Source organism: Myxine glutinosa, chromosome 5 (assembly GCF_964187855.1).
Source record: "Myxine glutinosa chromosome 5, kmMyxGlut1.1, whole genome shotgun sequence".
Taxonomy (NCBI): Eukaryota; Metazoa; Chordata; class Myxini; order Myxiniformes; family Myxinidae; genus Myxine; species Myxine glutinosa.
The window spans coordinates 132517393-132538076 of NC_136265.1; the positions used below are offsets into that span (position 1 = coordinate 132517393).

Here is a 20684-nt window from a genome sequence, read left to right on the forward strand (position 1 = left end):
GTATTTCGACGATTGCGTGTTTTATATCCAAGCAGAGATGCTTTCACGGCAAGATAACCACGTGACCGGAACCGGAAGCCACAACCGGAAAATTCAAAAAAATAAATTTTTTGAGCTCGTACATCGGATCTCGGCTCGTATCCCAAAGCAACAAACCGCCCCGAGCGACGGCTCATATCCCGAAAAACTCGTACGTTGGGGCACTCGTAAGCCGAGGTACCACTGTATATATATATATATATATATATATATATATATGTACATATATATATATACATATATATATATACATATATATATATATATATATATATATATATATATATTGTTACGGATCTCGGTTTCGGCACTCCCCTTACCGAGGGGGTTTAATCCCCACGTCTTTTAAGCTGGCAGTCCGAGTCCTGGAACTATCTCGCCACTTCCGGTCAGCGCTGAATAGAGTAGTAGGCCAATTATTCCTATGACCTAATTACCAGCGCCTTCCGGTAAGCGAGGAAATGAGCCCCACCCGAGCCGCGGCTGTAATGGACACGCCGAGCGAAGCGAGCCACGACTCAGGCCGTTAAAAAAAGACTAACCCGATTGATAAAGCAGTTGGCCAAATTGCGCCACAGGTACTCAATTGGAAGAAGGGACTAAAGCGATCCGGGGAGAATGAACCCAAAAGGGTAAGAAATAACAGACATTTATTAATTATGTACAAAACCAAACCCAAAGAAGAAACGAAAGTAATATACAGAAGAAGAAGAAGAAGAAGAAGCAGAAGAAGAAGAAGAGGAAGAAGAAGATACACAGGGCAGCCTTAAACAGTCTTATATTATCAACGCCCAGGACAGACAAACAGACTTACACGAAAGGGGAATAGCAGGCAGGAATGACAGGAAGGGATGAGAAGGCCCAGGCAGACGGTAGGCGTCGAGGTCCGGCTCCAGGAGTCGACTCGCATCGTGGCGGGAAAACCCTGGCAGGCAGCGAGCGCGTATCGTTGACCACGAGCAGACGTTGCATATAGCGGCTTGACTGTAATGCTCCGTGTGTAATAAATGGCTCGCGCCAACGTTCTCTCTCTCTTGAACAAGATGGGGGGAGATGCCAGTTCGTAGCGCACTCCAGCTCCTTCTCTTCTCATCGGTACCTTCTCACTCTTCTCTCAAGCACCTCCTCACGCGTCTTTTTCACTCCTCTGGTACCTTCTCACCCGACTTTTCGAAGCAGTCCCTCCCAGCCGCTTTTATTGCCCGGGTCGGAATCAAGCCGCTGGCTCTGATGACACGCCTACCGGTTGGCTCACCGCGGCGCTGGTTGGCCGGCAAGGGCTCGCTGACTCCACCTCTGCCGATGCATCGACGTGCCGCACCTTGTTCTGGTGGCCCCGCCCCCTTCTTCCTCGGCTTCAGACCGCATGTCTTATGGCGGTTTGGGGCCAACAACCGAATCAAGGCAAGGAGCAGCAAACGCTGCTTGCAAACGAAGTACTGGGGCCTATCTTATTTCATTAATGCAACGCAGATTCAACTATTGGGAACAGATCCTTAACTGAAACACATAATAATGAAATAACTACGGAGAGGTCCTATGGTTCGCTACATGTTGTACATGGACTAACTAGGGTGCGATCTTTAACAAGCCAATTGATGGGAATATTTACAGGGGAACATTTATAAGGGAAACATTTACTAAAATTTACTAGAGAAGGTTCTAAAAACCGTAACAATATATATATATATATATAAAACAATATAAAATAATAAATATACAATTATATAGTATATATATAAAGGTTTGGTGTCTGTCCCTTCAGCTGTCTGGTTTCCTATTTTCCCTCTCACCTCTTTGTGTGTCATCACTAAACTTTGTCGGCATAATCAACAATGACTTTCAATTATGCTTATGGCATTTAATTTACTTCCAACTTCTCCATTTATTATATGGTCCTTCCATCCTATCAATTCGCATACCATTCCTTCACCTATCTTCGACAGGTATGGACAATCCACCTTGTTTATCCTCCTTGTTGGTGGGTTTGCAAACATCCACCTTGTCGGTCAGGACCATTGCAGCAAGTGATGGTGCGGCATGTGGGTTTATGGCTCCATAACATTTAAAAGGTCAATATTAGGATATAATTCTACTTCAGAGAGGCTTGTCAGCTCGGTTTGAGGGGGGAGGGGGATGCATGCTATCCCCTCCTAAACGGCTGGGCAGAAATTAACAAAACTTGGTAGAAATGATTACCACGTGACATGAAGGTGCAAGAGCAGTATCGTTTTTGGGCCCGCCCCCTGGGGAGAGGCCAAATTGTCAAGTACCAAAATCTGAATTACAGACATATTTTAAAACATTTTTCAATGAAACTTTCTGCAGTTGCATGCAAAAGTATTTACTCCCTACAATGATGCCACATTCAGATGAATTACAAATTACTAGCAACGGTACCCACCATACGGGCGGGGCTTCAATTGGGAGGCCCAAATTAAACGGCAAAAAAAAAAACAGAAATTGAAGGCTTTTTTTATTTTAAACGATTTATATAAACATCCGTTAAATCATATCACACGCAAGTCATCAAAGTCTAAACAGTATTTGTAGAATTTCAATAAAAGCCACATCACTGTTCATATAAGTAAATATTATTCCATCGTGTTTGAAAAAACTGGAAAATTGGAAAAATTGGAAAATTGAGGAAAGAATTGGAAAAACAATAGAACCTGTTTTACTCCAGGGTGTCCCAGGATTACCCACCCAAAATTTTGTTGCGATCGGTTCGGCCGTTTCTGTGGTACCTGGGAACAGACGGATAGACAGACAGACAGACGGATGGACATTTGGTGAATTATAGTGAAATGTGGAAACCATTTTTCCAAATGAACGTTTTTATTCATAACTGAAGATATCAAACTAAACTCTGTTATAGTTTAAGGAGGTTACATGTCAGGAATACCTGCAAGAAACATGTACAAATCAAAATTAAATGGTTGCACAAGTATTCAGCCCCTTAGGTTCGTACTTGGTGAAAGCACTTTTTTTAGCAATGTCTGCTATTAGTCTTCTTGGGTAGGCCTCTACCAGTTTTGCACAGTGAGATGGTGAAATCTTTGCCCATTCTTCACGTGAAAATTACTCGAGTTCTACCAAGTTTGATGGGAATCGTCGATGGACTGAAATCTTCAAATCTCACCATAAATGTTCAAGTCAGGACTTTGACTGGACCACTCAATAATATCTATTTTCTTCTTATTCACCACTCCAGTGTGGCTTTATAGTTGTGCTTCGGATCATTGTCCTGCTGAAATGTGAATCTCGTACCCAGTTTCAGATTCATGGCTGACTCAAGCAGGTTTTCATCAAGGATTCTCCTGTACTTTGCACTGTCCATTGTTCCTGCTGATGAAAAGCAGCCCCATAACATGATGCTGCCACCACCATGCTTGACAGTAGGGATGGTGTTAACTGCGTGATGTGCAGTGTTAGGCTTGCACCAGATGTAACACTTTGCATTTAGACCAAAAAGTTAAATATTTGTTTCGTCTGACTACAAACTTTTCTCCACATGCCTGCATTATCATTAAGATGCTTTTCTGCAAACTCCAGAAGAGCGTTTAGATGTCTTTTCCAGTAATGGCTTCTTTCTGGCCACCTGTCCATAGAGGCCTGCTTTTAGAAGTGAACGGGATATTGTCGATTGATGAACACTGACCCCCATCTTGGACATAGAGCCTTGCAGATCTTTCAAAGCCATTGGTGGGTTTCCAGTGACATTCCAAAGCAGTTTCGTGTTTGCCCAGCTGCTGAGTTTGGATGGGTGACATGATCTGGGTGGAGTCTGGGTGGTATGATACCTTTTCCACTTCTTAATTATGGATTTCACTGTGCTCAATGGTATAATGAGTGACTTCAAAACTTCTTACAATCCTCTCCTGAACAGTGCTTCTCCACCACCTTATGTCTGCTCCTTGGTCTTCATGTTTGCCTTGTTGGTTGACCAAGTGAGTTGCGCCTTAATCTCAGAAATAGTGGGGGAGCTTAATTTTTAAGTTAAACCACTGATTACATACAGGTGAAACCAATTACTCTTTTTTGTAACCTTTCAAACAAATAATTTGCTCCTGCAGTGATTTTGGGTTAATTAGGGAAACGGTTTGAATATTTATGCAACTGAGAATCATCTGATTTCCTCTGTTAATCAAACTTGTTCACATTTTATCTGCAATTTTTATCTTTATCCCTTTGGAGTACTTTGTGAAGACTCTACATATTAAATTTGATTTGAAAGCATCATTAAATAAGCTCAGATGGTATCAAAATGTGAAAACTTTGGAGAGGTGTGAATACCATTGGGGGGGGGGCGCGTGACATGTGTAACTCCCGGTTCATGCCCCAGAGGGTGGGGACTTTGAGTTGCAGGAATGCAGGGGTCAAAACAGGGAAAAAACTCAAAACTTTATATTGGTGAAACTTTTTGCCATCTTTCAACTCTGCTTTATGTGGGAAGCATGGGAACTTGCAACTTCATTAAAGTTTTTGTGGATCTGTAATTGTACTTACATTTATCATGTGTGTGATGCAGGACGTCTTGGCTTGGGGAGTCGTGAGGCTCAGCTTCTCCCCACACTTGTTCCCATCGCTCTGCCCCATGAACCTTGTTCAGTGCATTGCGGGGTGGACTGCTCAGCCATCATACTGACCAATGGTTCTGCACTTGTGTGTGGGAGTAATAGGTGAACATTTTCTCTATAAGGAAGTTTCTTTATACTCATGAGCCATGCTGATAAGCCCTTTAGTAGTAAATCCCTTTTTTGGTCATTTTTGGGTCTTCTGATGAGGTGAAGTCATTATTTAGGTGAATGGTGGAATATATTAAGACCTCTCCTCCACTCTTCTCCCCCCAACTACCTCCAATCTAAACTTTCCCATGCAAGCTCCTTCCATACCTTTCCTTCTTCCCCTCTTCTGAAAATCTTTCCCTGTTCTGCTTCATTCCCACAACTTATTTAGCTTCCCTTTTCTCCCATATCTTTTCTCTCCGATTTATTTTTTCGAATGGATGAACAATATGTGGCAAAATCACCACTTCAGCACATTCTCACACAGGAAAAATGGATCAAATCTCAGAGCAACATCCACAAAACAGGAAGCGACTACAAAGCATCTCAAAATGCAAAACCCGTCCACATCCGCTTTGCACTTGAACTAAACTTTTTATAGGCTTATTTTATTGTATAACTCCAACATTCCTGAATCATTCATGTCATCGATGCTTCATGGTCAGCAAAATGAGTCCCAGCTTACTAGTAACAGGGGCACTGCATTAGCGGCACAGCCCCGCTCCCAACAATGATGCAATCTGCAGCCAAAGGCTGCATGAAAAATAGTAATAGCTGGAGCGGGCGCTCCAACCTGACCATTGTACACCACCAAGTCTGGTATCAGGCCGATGCCTGCACTCAACCTAATTTAACCAGACTATAGGTTTTTTCGTTTTTTAAATAGGATATAAGCTGTCACACACAGGAGACGTGTGGACATCCATTTAAAATAGTTTCAAATTGTTGTTTCCAAGTCATCTTTCCTGATGTGAACAGTCTCTGCATATGATGCGTTGCTCACTTCTTGATATTGCTGAACTCCTCTCTACTTATTGAATGTTTTGCCCTAACGTCATGTCAATTACCCTGATATGCAAGATTCTGTAAAACAGAGAAACTTCACCACCTGTGGATAACTTCACCACATTGGTTCAGTGTTCTATAATTAGACTTCCTTGGCCAACTTGTGACACGTCACGCACGTCACAATTATGATGAACGTATAGGTGAGAGTCAGTCGTGAGACAAAACAGAAACCGACAGGTGAAGTGTGGACATACATCAGGAGTAAATTAAGTTACTCCTTTTTGTGTATCTCCAAAAAGGAGATGAATTTTCTCTTTGTGTATCTCCAAGCCCCTCACGCCTTACTCCTTTGTAGTTGGTAAACCTGTTGCCCTTTATCGTTTAGCTCCTCCATGGGCATATAGGCCATTGCATGGGAGAAAAGAAGAGGATAATGGCAGATGCTCAATGTGTGAAAGATGGTTTGCAATATTCAAGGAACCAGTTTGGGTGCAATTCCTCAGCTATTACCTCCGCCATCAAAGGTGGACGGTAGAGGGAGGTTATGTTTTCACCTGTCTGTCTGTCTCTCTGTGAGCAGGATATCTCAATAAGTTATAAACTAATTAGGACAAAACTTGGACAGGTTGGGTGTGTGATAAGGACGGATTGATTCGATTTTGGTAAATATCCAGATTTGGATCGGGATCCGATAATTTTTTCAAAGTGATTCTTCACCATTGAGCGACAGGGCCAAAAACTATATGTTTGACCTGATGCTTTCGTCAAGTTTAGTTCAAGTGCAAAGCGGATGTGAACGGGTTTTGCATTTTGAGATGCTTTTTAGACTCTTCCTGTTTTGTGGATGTTGCTCTGAGATTTGATCCATTCTTCCTGTGTGAGAAATGTGCTGAAGTGGTGATTTTGCCACATATTGAGATCAGTTCAGGCCAAACCACTATCGTAGCGAATTTACCCCCCAGAATATGTGACATTTTCACCAGCAAATTAATTTAACCCTCACTTGTAGCAAAGAACGCCCCCAAACAATCCCATACATTTTTCTGAACATCAACAAACAAGTCATGAAAAATGCAGCGCAAAGCATTCGCTCGGCAAAATAGGATAAAAGTATGGCGGAGTTATCCCGGTGTATGGTAACTGCGTTATCTAATGGTCATTGTAAGTGTTTTTTGTTGCTTTTGCACCTTCTGGACGTACAGGTACAACAAACTGGGCTTGGACATTGACAGCGATGAGAGTTCTATGCAGGAAGTGCACAGGGATGAAGTTCTCGCATTCTGTCCGATCCGGTCAAGTCCATTGCCCAAGCACCATCTCGTGCAGCTTGAGTTCGGCACCGCACATGCTGTTGCTCTAACGGGTAAGAACAACAGCCGCGGGGACACTTTTTAATCTCCAGCACATATTCTATTAAGATATCGACACAAACATAACTGTGATAATTCTATACTTAAAAATATTTTCTTTCCTGGTTCTCTTGTGAAACGGGTCAGTTTCACGCTTGATGTAACAACCTGGGTCACTTTTTTTTCTTTTTTTTTTGTATACTGAATCGAGGCTCGTGAAAGAGCTAACATTTACTTCACAAACAAATCAACCAGACAAACAAAATATATAAAAAGAGGGAGCGGAAAACAAGATGGGGAGAGAAGGGGAAGCACACAAACACAACATCCGAGAGCAGGGAGATGTGTGGAAGGGAGAGGGCCCGGGGGGGGGGGGTGGAGGCATGGGAAGGGGGGGGGGGGGAGAAGTATAAAACACAAGGACACCATGGACTTCCTGGACAGAAGTTGGTATTTCAAAAAAGTGGAATTGGGGTGAAATTAGCGGGGGTAGAAAAGATCAAGGTTTTGGATGGGGGAAGATAAGAGATGGTGGTGAACAGCTGTTTTAAAGACTTGGAGGGTGGAGTGGGATTGAAGAGAGTGAGGGAGTTTGTTCCAGAGGCGGGAGAAAAGAGGAATGAAGGAGTGAAGGTGAGCAGAGAGTCTTGATTTTGGCAGTTTAACCATAAGAGGGTTGCAGGCAGATCTTGTGCGACCTGTAGGAATATTTGCGGGACAGAGCCCAGAGAGAGCTGGGGGGGCAAGGCCGGAGAGGAGTCGGTAGAAGACGGAAAGACCACCAACCTGCCTGCGGTGAGTGAGTGAGAGGCCCTTGGAGTTAGCTTCATCGCGGGAGATTCCATTCTTACAAGAACCATGTAAACTGTGAACTTTCTCACAGGGAAATCATAAAAATATATTCTGGGAAATGTTCATGACCCAATTTAACGAGGCCATATTTGATGTTTCACGCATCACATCGCTAGAATAAAACATGGCAGTCTTTAGAGGTCAAATCTGAAGTTTTTTTCTCTCAAAAAACACTCGGTTTCAGCACTCGTTGATACCAAAAACCTTAGGTATCAATAGGTTATCGTTGATGAACCATATCTGACCCCTTTAAAATTTGGCAGAGCGATTCATGAGTCATCCCCAGCGAGCTGCGGTGCTGACTCTTCCCGAGTCACTCGCGCGCTGAACAGTATGTGGTGCCCGATGTGACATCATCATTGACAAACAAAGCAACTGGATCACATTATTTGTGCGTGGTAGTTACAAACACCATGCCATCATTGCCCATCGTTTTTCACAAATCACCATGTCAGGATTCCGACCAAGAAGGATCATCAGAGATCCAGCTGAGTCTTGACATACAGACGATTGTAGGCATTTGTACTTCTGCTTGGACTGCGGAATGGGTGCCCAATTTGAAGTTGGCCGGCCGACCAACATACCCCTAAAATAGCTAGCTCACGACGTTGAGCAAGCTGTACCTGGCGATCATTCTGTACTCCAACTGAGATCATGAGTGAATTATGTTCCTCTTCCTGGATGTGAGGGTCAGTGTCTGGTACGTTCAAACATCAGGCTGATTCCTTCTCCTCCTCAACTGTAGGTGGAACTCTGAGTACTTGATTCACGATCTCATGCCAAGTGGACAGATTCAACATGTGGATTTTGAAAAAAAAATTGAGTGGATGCCTAGGCCCACATCTTATATACTCTGGGATCCTTACTTGACTCGGACTCCATCCGTTGTGTCACCATGAGCTATTTACTCCTGTCAAAGAAATAACTTTTACCGGAATAGCGACTGCTCTTACAAGCAACAGCACATCAATGAACCATTATTTAATCGTGATTTGACAAGTACGATGTGAAATTCTGCATAACCACATGCATCGTTCTGCATAACCGCACTGCATGTGAAATCCCAAGTTCTAGCAGTGTCCATGTGTTTTATACCTTTCCCACCCCCCCCCCCCCTCCCTATCCCCCGCCTTCCCATGCCTCCTCCCCCCCATGCCCTCTCCCTCCCACAGATCTCCCGATGTCAGTGTTCTCTGCTGTTGTACTTATGTGCTTCCCTCTCTCTCTCCATCTTGTCTCCCACTCCCTTTATTGTATGTTTTGTGTGGCTGTTCTCTACCTACCTAACTTTCTCTCTACCTCTGGCTAATGGGGAGACAAGAAGTTCGCATAGCACGTAAATTAACAACATTAAAACATATGACAACTACTTTTTATTACTTATTTTTTTTGCTGCAAAAACAACTCCAAAGATTGTTTGAGGTGATGTAAGTCGCAAATAATGGTAATAATAAGATGAGAAAAGCATTGTGTTTAACATGGGCTGACAGGATAGCTCAGAGTTCTGAGCCGTCTCGTCTGGGTTTAATTCCCGGCCTAACTATGAACTGTCACCCTGATGCTTTGCCAGCATCAAAGAGCACTTCTTCCTTCCAAAGGAATGTGAGGAACCTGGTCTGCTAGCATTATCTGGCAGGCATGAAAGATCTGAATGTTACATTTGAAAATTTTAAAGGAGCCCATTAGACAAGGAGATTTTGCAAGCCAGTACTCCACTACTCCAGCCAAATTCCTGCCCTAACGTCAGGCCTGGCCAGCCAGTTTATGCAAAGTTGTACCCGATTCACCCATGCTGAGCTGCCGACACTGACTAATGGCACCTTGATTTAAGGTGATGATGTGAATCATGGTCTTTCGCATGCCTTAAAAGGTTGCATTTAGGTTGTGGACATTAAATGCCCTATCTATGGTATTTTAGGAGTCGTGGACGGCGAGAGAACGAGGCCATTTGGTTGAGTTCAAAGCATGTTTATTCGTACAGAACCCAGCACACTCTGTAAAGCCCGTTTATCGGGTAGCAATATATACACAAAGAATTAAGTTAAGCACCCCCCCCCGTTTTTTTACAACCTCGCACATTACAAGTTTGTTGTCGTCAAAACAGTGTAATATACCCATGATATTGCTATATTTTCTGGAGAAGTGATATTATGGTCACATAAAAACATAACAATCATGCCGTTTTCAATATTTTATTCTGAATAATTTAAGGTGAAATTTTTTGGGAATTTTAGGCATATTTTCACCTCAATTTAAGTATGGAGCTATAGGTCCATCACGGACAGTGTGGATGACGTTTATGTTTTCTAACGTACAGTCATTGTTCTGAGAAGACCTCTAGCGATCTTTGCATCAATAACGTGTGTAGGACCCACGTGATCGGATCACTGACTCAACCAATCACTTTTTTTCACTTTGATCACTCAATTTCATCAATGGATAATTGCTAATGTCATACCAATCATTATTTGATCTCACATACCTTAGAATATATGCCAATGTATACATCTATCTATAATTCCAGCAATCTCTGTGTGTCTGTCTGTGTGTCTGTGACCGCTGTTTCTCGACAACCACGGGTCCGATATACTTGAAACTTGCCAGGTATATTGCTGGGGACCCGAGGATGTGCCTTTTCAAGGTTTGTAATTAATCGGACAAGTACCTACCGAGCTATGTCCAAAAAACGCTTCAACCAATCAGAGAGCAGCGAGCTATCACGTGTGCCGAACCGTTAATGCAATGCAAGCGTTAATGCGTTAATGCAAGGCTTTTCTTTTTTTCCCTCTTCTCTTTCTACTTTTCCTTGCGATTAAATTGCAAACAGCCAAAATACGTTGGCGCTAATTGAATAATTGGCCATTAACACTAAAATAATCGTAACTGCGATATGCCAACTTCCGGACAGTGCAGCCTTCCATGTTGTTGTTGTTTGCAGCAGCTGTTTGCAGCAAGGCAAGGCTTTTCAACTATGTTGCCGTTAAACTATGTTTTAAAACGAATTCAAACTGCGATTAAATTAAAACGATTCATCCTAACTGCGATTTGCGAACTTCCGGACAGTGACGACTTATCTTCCGGCAGCCAATCACAGAACGCTCTGTTGCGTAGGCGTGGCCGATGTGAGACGAGCGGAGCTGAGCGCGTTACGAGCTGACCGCCATTACGGTACGTAATTCGATTTCTTATGCGCATTATTTCTCCCAATTCAGTCAGAGCGAAGGGCGGAAGCGAAGAGCGTTGCTTTTTTTGTTTACGGGCGTACGGGCGGGGTAGAGCGTACGGGTAGCGTTTTTTTTTTTTTTTGGCCACGGAACGGGCACCCACGTACGGGCAATGCCCTAGTATACACAAAGAATATATATTAGGGGGTGCTTACCTTAATTCGTTGTGTAGGGGTGCTTAACTTAATTCTTTGTGTATATATATATATGCAATCAAACACGGCGAGAGTGGGCGTGCCCGGGCGGCCTGGGCGAGCCCGGGAAAGGCAAGTCTGGACATGCCCGGGAAAGGCGAGACTGAGCGTCTCCGGGCGGTCTGGGCGAGCCCGGGAAAGGCAAGTCTGGACATGACGGGAAAGGCGAGACTGGGCGTCTCCGGGCGGTCTGGGCGAGCCCGGGAAAGGCAAGTCTGGACATGACGGGAAAGGCGAGACTGGGCGTCTCCGGGCGGTCTGGGCGAGCCCGGGAAAGGCAAGTCTGGACATGACGGGAAAGGCGAGACTGAGCGTCTCCGGGCGGTCTGGGCGAGCCCGGGAAAGGCAAGTCTGGACATGACGGGAAAGGCGAGACTGGGCGTCTCCGGGCGGTCTGGGCGAGCCCGGGAAAGGCGAGTCCGGACATGCCCGGGAAAGGCGAGACTGGACATGCCCGGGAAAGGCGAGACTGAGCGTCTCCGGGCGGTCTGGGCGAGCCCGGCACAGTGATCGCTCCCTGGTTGCGTCTTTGGCAGGTGTAAGGCGATTGTGTATGCTCAGCGGCAACCGCTACAGTATCTTTTGAAAAGAGCAAGTCATTGTGTTCCATTAACCACACTTATTGAATGAATAAATGCAAGAATGAGCTTTTTGACAAGTCTACACCTCAAAGTCGAAGCTTTAACAATTATTTCATGCATTTACCATGAAACTCATGTTGCATCCCATCCTTAACCGCAATCTTCTCTATCCCCATTAATCCTTCCTAAGCCAATCCTCTTACTTGCAGGTTTCAGTTTTTCCTGCCATCCTCGCTCTTCTCTTTTTTTCCTGCTGATTAATTTGCTTGCTTGTTGTGTTTAAGAGTTGCCCCACTGTCATTTCATTTACGCTCTTCAAGCTGGAAGCATCTCTACCGACACACAGGTCCGTCTTTTCTTCATATCTATGTTTTACATTCGGGGTAAGTTGTCAAAATACTTGTAAAATGGATTTGTATGAATGAACGGCCATTGAAATCCATCCGGTTGGCTTATGCGCATTAGAGGAAGAAGAAGATGCCTAAAAACCACTCATTTCGTGTCTTCAGACGCATCGGGCTGCCGAAGCGGTTTTCCCTTAACTAGGGGGGAATATCCTGGGCAGGTCGCCACTCTGCCGCAGAATACCTGGATGGCTCATTCTTCCCAGTAAGCTCTTACTCATTTTGCCAATCTCAGAAGGATGACCAATTCATCTAGTGTTATCTTAACGGCAAGGCAGGGGCTCAAACTCAGGACCATAAGATCTTAAGCCAGCCATCTTAACTGGTAAGCCAACACCAGGCCTTTTCATGTACGCATAAATAGCAGATGGGAAGGGTAATCCATAGCGATGTGATGTCATTTCAAACTGCCTCCAAGTTAAGTGTCGAGAGTTTGTTGATCTCAGAGAACTAATCGGCATTTTATTCCATTTGTAACAGTGAAATGTCTGAAACACCAGAGAGAGAAAGAGGCAATGAAACCCATTTCAGGCCGTGCCATATATACATCACGACTCACTCATACAGGCCTTCAGAAAGTATTCACACCCCATGACTTTTTCACATTTTGTTGTGTTACAGCCCAAATTTTAAATTGATTAAATTGAGATTTTTTTTACTCCCACCAGGGAGTAATGCATTCGATCGTGTGTGTGTGTGTGTGTGTGTGTGTGTGTGTGTGTGTGTGTGTGTGTGTGTGCGTATGTGTGTTCGTATGTTCGTGTGTTTGTGAACAAGATATCTGGAAAAGTTCCTAATGGATTTGGATGAAAGTTGGTGGGATGATTGCCCTTGGGATAAGGAAAAATTGATTAGTTTTTGGTGAAGCTCAGGATATTATTCCGGATCCAGGAATTTTTTGAAGGATTTTTTACCATTGGAAGATAGGGCTCAGCAGTGGCCACCCATGGCGGGAGTATGCGCTCTACTGAGTGGCGTTCTAGTTGTCACTGATCTACACATAATACCCCCATAATGTTAAAGTGGAATTTTGTTTTTAGAATTTTTTACAAAATAATTTAAAATGAAAAGCTGAAATGTCTCGAATTAATAAGTATTCAACCCCTTTGCTATGACACTCCAAATTGAGCTCAGGTGCATTGAATTTCCTTTGATCATCCTTGAGACGTCTCTACAACTTGATTGGAGTCCACTTGTGACCAATTCAATTGATTGGACATGATTTAGAAAGAAACAAATCTTTTGACAGTGCATGTCATGTCAGAGTTGACAGTGCATGTCAGAGCAGAAACTCCACCATGAAGTCCAAGGAACTGTCCGTATAACTCCGAGAAAGAATTGTGAGGAGGCCTAGATTGGGGGAAGGGTATAAAACAATTTCTAGAGCGTTGAGAGTTCCCAAGAGCACAGTGACCTCCATCATTAGGAAATGAAAAGAATATGGAAGTACCCAGACTCTTCCGAGAGCTGGTTGTCCGACCAAACTGAGCAACCGGGGAAGAAGGACCTGGTCAGGGAGGTGACCAAGAACCCAATGACCAATCTGACAGAACTACAGAGTTCCTTGGCTGAGATGGGAGAACCTGCTGGAAGGACAACAGTCTCTGCAGCACTTCACAAATCTAGGTTTTATGGGAGAGTGGCCAGATTGAAACCACTCCTGAGACAAAACTGTAGAAACCACCCCAGCCCTCTCCCTTCCACAGAACTCCTGGTGTCCCTGTTCTCTACAGTTGTTGTGCTTCCCTCTGTCTCTCTTGTATCCTGCTCCCTTTATTATAAGTTATATGTGTTAGCTCTTAATGAGCCTCGACAAAGTATACAAAAAAAAATTACTGCTGTGCAAGAGAGTCTGATATCTGATGCAAGCACCAATCCCTGTATATTGAAGCCAAAGAAGGAGCTTTGGCAGTTCTTCACCAAGGTGAGTTCACATAATGGTTGTGTTTGTGACTGCAGATTCAGGTGAATGTTACACATTCGGCAGCAACAAATATGGACAACTCGGCAGATTTACAGCCAGGGATGGGCAGCAACCTCGGCACGTGTCCACTCTCGGAGACGAGCACATCTGCAGAGTTTCCTGCGGAGACTCATTCACCATCGCTGTATCAACAGGTTCATGCAAAACTTTCTCACATCTCATTTGAGGATTATTTTCCTGAATTCTTAAATCTCTTGTTGTCAAAATGAAGTTCTTGTCAACAATACGATGTTCAAAACGATCAAAGAAGAAAGGGACTTTGTCATGTTTTGTAGAAAAATCCGCATAATTAACTTGTAATGAATGATACTACTGTATGTGCACTGTACGTGCTAGTAGATTGGAGAAGTGTTTGTTGCTTGCTAGATTGAACATTCACAAGTATAATAGTTGGTCTGTTATTACCTCCACCACCAAAGGTGGATGGAGCTTATGTTTTCTGTTATGCCGTCTGTCTGTCTGTTTGTTGCTTGCAAAATCGAAGATTTTTCAAGTGTATTGGTCGGTTGCGTTTGTGGTTCTGTCTGTCTGTCTGTCTGTTTGTTTGTCACCGGCCTACAGGTCACCATTTTCAACCGATCTTCACAAAACTTCACCAAATGGTAGAGTTGGTCAAAAGCAAGAAGCCTATTGTTTTTGGGGTCAAAAGGTCAACATAGGCCAAAGGTCACCAACTTTGCTAAATTTCTAAAATCCTCAATTTTCATCCGATTAACTTGAAGTTTGAAGAGGATTTGCATATTTGGTCACTGAATTCAACCACCAAGTATTTTTGAGGTCAACTTAGGCCAAAAGGTTAACATAGGACAAATTTCTAAAATCCTAAATTTTCATCCAATTGACTTGAAATTTGAAGAGGACTTGTATATCTGGTCACTGAATTCAACCACCAAGTATTTTTGAGGTCAACATAGGCCAAAAGGTCAACATAGGCCAAGTTTCAAAAAGCCTCAATTTTCATCCGATTGACTTGAAATTTGAACAGCATTTGCACATTGTCACTAAATAGGGGAACTAACTATTTTTGAGGTCAAAAGGTCAAAGGTCAACTCAAGGTCAACCTTCCAAAATCATCATTTTTCATCTGAAAAATCATCACTTTTCTTCCTATTGACCCGAGCTTTGATCAAGATTGTCAATTTTAATCTTGATGAAATGGACAATTTGCTGTATCAATGGAAAAAAAATTCTTGTGGGGGGCGGGGGGGGGGTGGATTTTGCAAGTATCTTGCTCCGCATGACGTCTTCTTGTTTGTTTGTCTTTCTGTCCGTTTGTGAACAAGATATCTCAAAAAGGTGTGGACAGATTCGCACGAAATTTGGCAGAGATGTAGCATATGTGACAAGGACGAAACTATTACATTTTCGTGAAGATCCGGATTCGGATCCGGATACTATAATTTTTTAAGTGATTCTTCACCATTGGGAGATAGGGCCAAAAATGATACATAGCGGGATATCTCAAAAAGTTGTATATGGATATGGACGAAACTTGGTGGACCGGTTGGGTATCTGACAAGGACTAATCGATTCGATTTTGGTGAAGATCCGAATATGTATTCGGATATGAGAATTATTTAATTATTTAAGTGATTCTTCACCATTAAGTGATAGGGCCAAAAACGATACATAGCAGGATACCTGAAAAAGTTATGGATGGATTTGGACGAACATTGTTGGACAGGTTGTGTGTGTGACAAGGAAGAATCGATTCAATTTTGATGAAGATCCGGATCCAGATCCAGCTAGTAGAATTTATGAAGTGATTCTTCACCATTGAGTGATATGGCCAAAAACGACGGGTAGATCACGGTATGAAAGACTGGACCTATGATGATTCCTGTGATTGATTTTGGTTAAATGTGATTCTGTATTGTGATTTTCTGGTCTACTCTGAGATACCAAATGTAAACTGTTCACCAGGCGGAGGTGTGCTCTCTACTGAATGCCGTGCTAGTTCTGTCTGTTCTGTTTGTCTGTATGTCAATCGCCTACAGGTCGCAATTAAACGCCGATCTTCGCTTAATCTTAATCACATGGTACAGGTAGTTGAAATCTAGAAGCCCATTATTTTTGAGGTCAAAAAGTTGAAACAACTTGCCTTCTCTTCCTAGAAAGCAAACCCGACCGAAGGCAATCTCGGCTCATTGCCTCACTCTTTTTACCTCCACCACCGAAGGGGGATGGAGGTCATGTTTTCACCGTCTGTTTCTTTGTTTGTGAACAAGATATCTCAAAACTTTGTGGACATATTTGGACGAAATTTGGCGGAGAGGTAGTGTATGTGACAAGGACGAATCAATTAGATTTTGGTGAAGATCCGGATTCGGATCCGGCTAGTAGAAGTTTCTAAGTGATTCTTCACCATTGGGAATGAATGAATGAATGAATGATCGTTTTAAGGCCATTTTCCCCGCTAGAGCGGGGGTTAGCCTTGCGGGCCCCATGACAATCATGGTTCCCTGTTTGAGGCAATGTTTTTATGGCCGGATGCCCTTCCTGACGCCAACCCTTGGTCACGCTCTTACGATGCGCAGGGATACGGTGTACCTATTCTAAATCGGGGTACACACCGTGATCATTCATCCCAGCAAGCTGGTACTCAATTTGCCGACCTCGGAAGGATGACAGGCTGAGTCAACCCCCCTGGCGTTAATTCAGCGATCGATCGGGATTCGAACCGAGGATCCGAGGATCCCAAGCCGGCACCTTAACCGCCAAGCCAACACCAGGCACCAACACCCACACCAGGCTCCCAACGTATTGGGAGATAGGGCCAAAAACGATACATAGCAGGATATCTCAAAAAGTTATGGACGGATTTGGACGAAACTTGGTGGACAGATTGGGTGTGTGACAAGACTAATCGATTCGATTTTGGTGAAGATCTGAATGTGGATTCGGATAGGATAATTATTTAATTTTGTAAGTTATTCTTCACGATTGAGAGATCGGGTGGAAAGCGACATATAACATCATTTAAAAAGTTGTGGACGAGTTATGACTAAACTTGGTGGACGAGTCGGTTAGGTGACAAGAACAAGCCGATTAGATTTTGGTTCAGGTCCGAATCCAGATCCGGCCTATCAGTGGGATAGAAACCATAAACTGTTCAGCCTGGCGGAGGTATGCGCTCTACCAGTGCCATTCTAGTTTAAGATGTGACTATGGACATATCTCGTGCTTCCCATACAGGCTAGCATCCCACCTTGCTCTCGAAATGATCTGGCTATGGCATCCGAGGCCAAACACACCAAATGACTGGTTTAATGACTTCCTCCACTCTCATAGCCACCATGTGGCTCTCAATGGAATCCTTTCACCTCCTCTCCCCGTTAAGGCCTGAGTCCCCTAAGGCAGTGTTCTGAGCCCAATCCTATTCCTATTCTTCGTCAATGATCTATCTCTCTGTTTCTCTGGAAAACCCTATTTATTGATTTGTTGGTGACGTCTCTCATCCTTCAGATAGGCAGTCAACAGCCTCTTCCCTCTCTTCAGACCTCAAAGAAATAACAAGCTGGGCGAACACTTGGAATATGTCTTTCAACCCAGACAAATCCGACACACACTTTCTCTCTGAAAGGACCGTAAGGCAAACCCTCCCAATCTATTTTCTTAACAATCCTCTTGAAGTTCAATCACTCAAACTGCGTCTCACTATTAGCCATGATCTTTCTTCGTCAGACCACATTTCAATGTTGCCTCTGAAGCCAGTCACAGATTGGGCATCCTGCGTCATAAAAAATCCTTCCTTGGCACACCTGAACTCTTATCCACCTATAAGGCGATAAAGCCTTCTTCATCCGCAGCTTGATGGAGTACTGCTCTCTCCTCTGGGCTAGTTCTGTTACCTCACATCTTGCTCAGCTTTATGCCGTGGAAGCCAAGGCTTTCAAGATTTTGGAATCTCCCATGATGAAGCTGAGTTTATGAGCCTATCACTTTCCCATTGCAGAAAGGTCGGTGGTCTCTCTGTCTTCTACTGCCTCCTTTATGTTATTGTACCCTCTGCTCTTTCCGTGACCTCTGCAGGGTACACACGGCCCACCGGCAACTCCTTTCTGCGGAACTCCCAAAATCCAGAATCACTACTCACGTCCACCCATTCGTTCATCTTTTTTCCCACCTGTGGAACGAACTTCCACATTCTCTTCAATCTCATTCTTCCATCCAAGTCTTCAAGACAACTGTTCATCACCATCTCAGATCATCCAAAACTACCACATGCATCCTTCATTTCCCCTCATTCCTCCCCACACCCAATATTTCTCTAAGTCTCCCTCTAATTTGTCCTTCAACCCGCTTTTGGTGCCCCACCCCTCTTTCTACTGATCTTTTTGTTCTGTTGCATCCTGATCAATTCAGTGTCCTAACTCTTCCACGATCCTTGACTCTGTATACAAAACAGCAAAAGAAAAGTTAAAGGACAAGGTCACAGACAGTATGTGCCACTGATACAATGCCCTCTGCTGCTTAGGGTGGAATTTGCAGATGGTGCCGGCGATAGCTCACCTACTCTTTGCAAGGATGCTGTGGGATCTTTTACGTCTACCAATGAATGCTGACAGATGGAGCACCCGATGCTGACGAATGCTGACGGATGGATATTTTTCAGAAAACCTGCTCGGGGTAGAAAACCCCCTTGGGGAGGGGGGCAAATGAATGCGCTACAACTTTCATTATGTAACCCTTGGTCATCCTTTCAAGTTTGGTTGAGATTGGATAAGTAATGATGGAATGTATTGGCGTCAAAAATTCATCAGACAGACAGACAGACAGACACGAAATGGCGTATTTTAGTATGATACCTGCATTTACATAAATGTAAGAATGCCCAAATGTCCACCTATGTCGTTTTGGGGTTTTGGTAAATTTGTAGTGTGCGCTTTTGTTATTCTTTGTGTGTACAGTACGTAAATGTCTCTCATATTCGAAGCCAATCCATGAATCTTGAATTATGTGGATTAAAAAAAAAAAAAAAACACCTTTAGAGGCCATTTTTTTCCCCGCAAGCGGGGGTTGGCCTTTTTCGGGGACCGTGGTTGTTGTTGTTTTTCGGTCCCCTTTTTGAAGCAATGTTTTACGGCCGGATGCCCTTCCTGCCGCCAACCCTTTTTGTCGCCTTTTACGACAAACAGGGAATTACCAATGAACTGGTACTCAATTAGCCGACCTCGGAAGGATGACAGGCTGAGTCAACCCACCTGGCGTTCATTCAGCGATCGACCGGGATTCGAACCCAGGATCCTAGGATCCTAAGCTGGCACCCTAGCCGCTAGCCCAACACCATGTGGATAAATATAGTGATTTATTGATACTTTGTTCCATCACACGTGACTACCAGAACACAATCCACAATTTAATTTAGACAAGAGTCGAGGCTGATGGAGGAGATATTTACTTTTATAATCCAGAACCTTTATTGTAGAACTAGCACGGATACCCTGCATTGCCCGGTACTGTTCTAATCCTGTTGGCATTTTGAAGAAATCAAATTTTGCTTTTTCTTCCATTTTTTTCTGAGGCCTAAAACACCTCCCTACATCCACTAAGGAATAGGGTCCGGGGTTGATTTAATATTACCTTTCACATAACTAAAAAGGCTTAGGTGCTTTTGGGTGATTAAAAGAAGAAAAGTCAAAAACAAAATTCTAAATTTTAAAAAAATATTTTGTTGCCTTAAAGACTTCCTGTTACTTACTGATGAACCTCTGAAATTTTGACGAAGATCCATTTGGCCATCTTTGAGAAAATGGCAACACACTGACAGACAGACAAATATCTCTCTTATGGTGTTGATAAGCCATTTGTGATGTGGTTTTCAGTGGTTGGCCTGCTATTAATTAAAATATGCATTTCTGACAGATGGTGATCTGTACACCTGGGGAAACCATGCCCGGGGGAGGCTCGGAAGGCCTGCAGATGAACCCAACACGCCTCGTAAAGTTTCTCTTCCAGAAACGCAGACATTTTCAGTGGTTTCCATTTCCAGCCGGCACAGTAACAGCCTGCTGGTCCTTCATCGCTTATTGGTGTGATCTACTCAGCCTCACCAGTCACCACCTTGAAGCTAAGATATTGAAGAATTAAATACAATTTCCACGCTTTTGATGCTTCTTCAATGCGCTCTTTCAAGATCTACTATTTTTCAGTTTTTTTTTTTTTTTTTTTTTTTTGTAGTATACTGAATCGAGGCTCGTGAAAGAGCTAACATTTATTTCACAAACAAATCAACCAGACAAACAAAATATACAAAAAGAGGGAGCGGAAGACAAGATGGGGAGAGAAGGGGAAGCACACAACCACAACACTACAAGGTTAATGAGACCCATGGAGTTAATGAGACCCATGGAGGAACTCGTACATGTTACATATAGGATGTGAAGGGCACTCTGTCATCGTGACACATCGAATATCGGAAACACCAGATTTTTGATTTAAATCCTAAACACCTATTTAATGCTACTACGGTGATATATAT

The 20684-nt window shown here is 43.4% G+C and overlaps 1 protein-coding gene across 1 annotated transcript in view; it reads left to right on the forward strand.

Moving 5' to 3' along the window:
• Positions 1 to 20684, forward strand: part of NEK8 (NIMA related kinase 8) — a 73908-nt gene extending 53224 nt beyond the window's left edge. Inside the window, exons 11-14 of the mRNA XM_068116188.2 lie at positions 4571 to 4721; positions 6818 to 6978; positions 14179 to 14337; positions 20069 to 20684. Of these exons, the coding sequence (XP_067972289.2) occupies positions 4571 to 4721; positions 6818 to 6978; positions 14179 to 14337; positions 20069 to 20241 (644 nt within the window). The 3' untranslated portion in view covers positions 20242 to 20684. The remainder of the gene's footprint in view (positions 1 to 4570; positions 4722 to 6817; positions 6979 to 14178; positions 14338 to 20068) is intronic.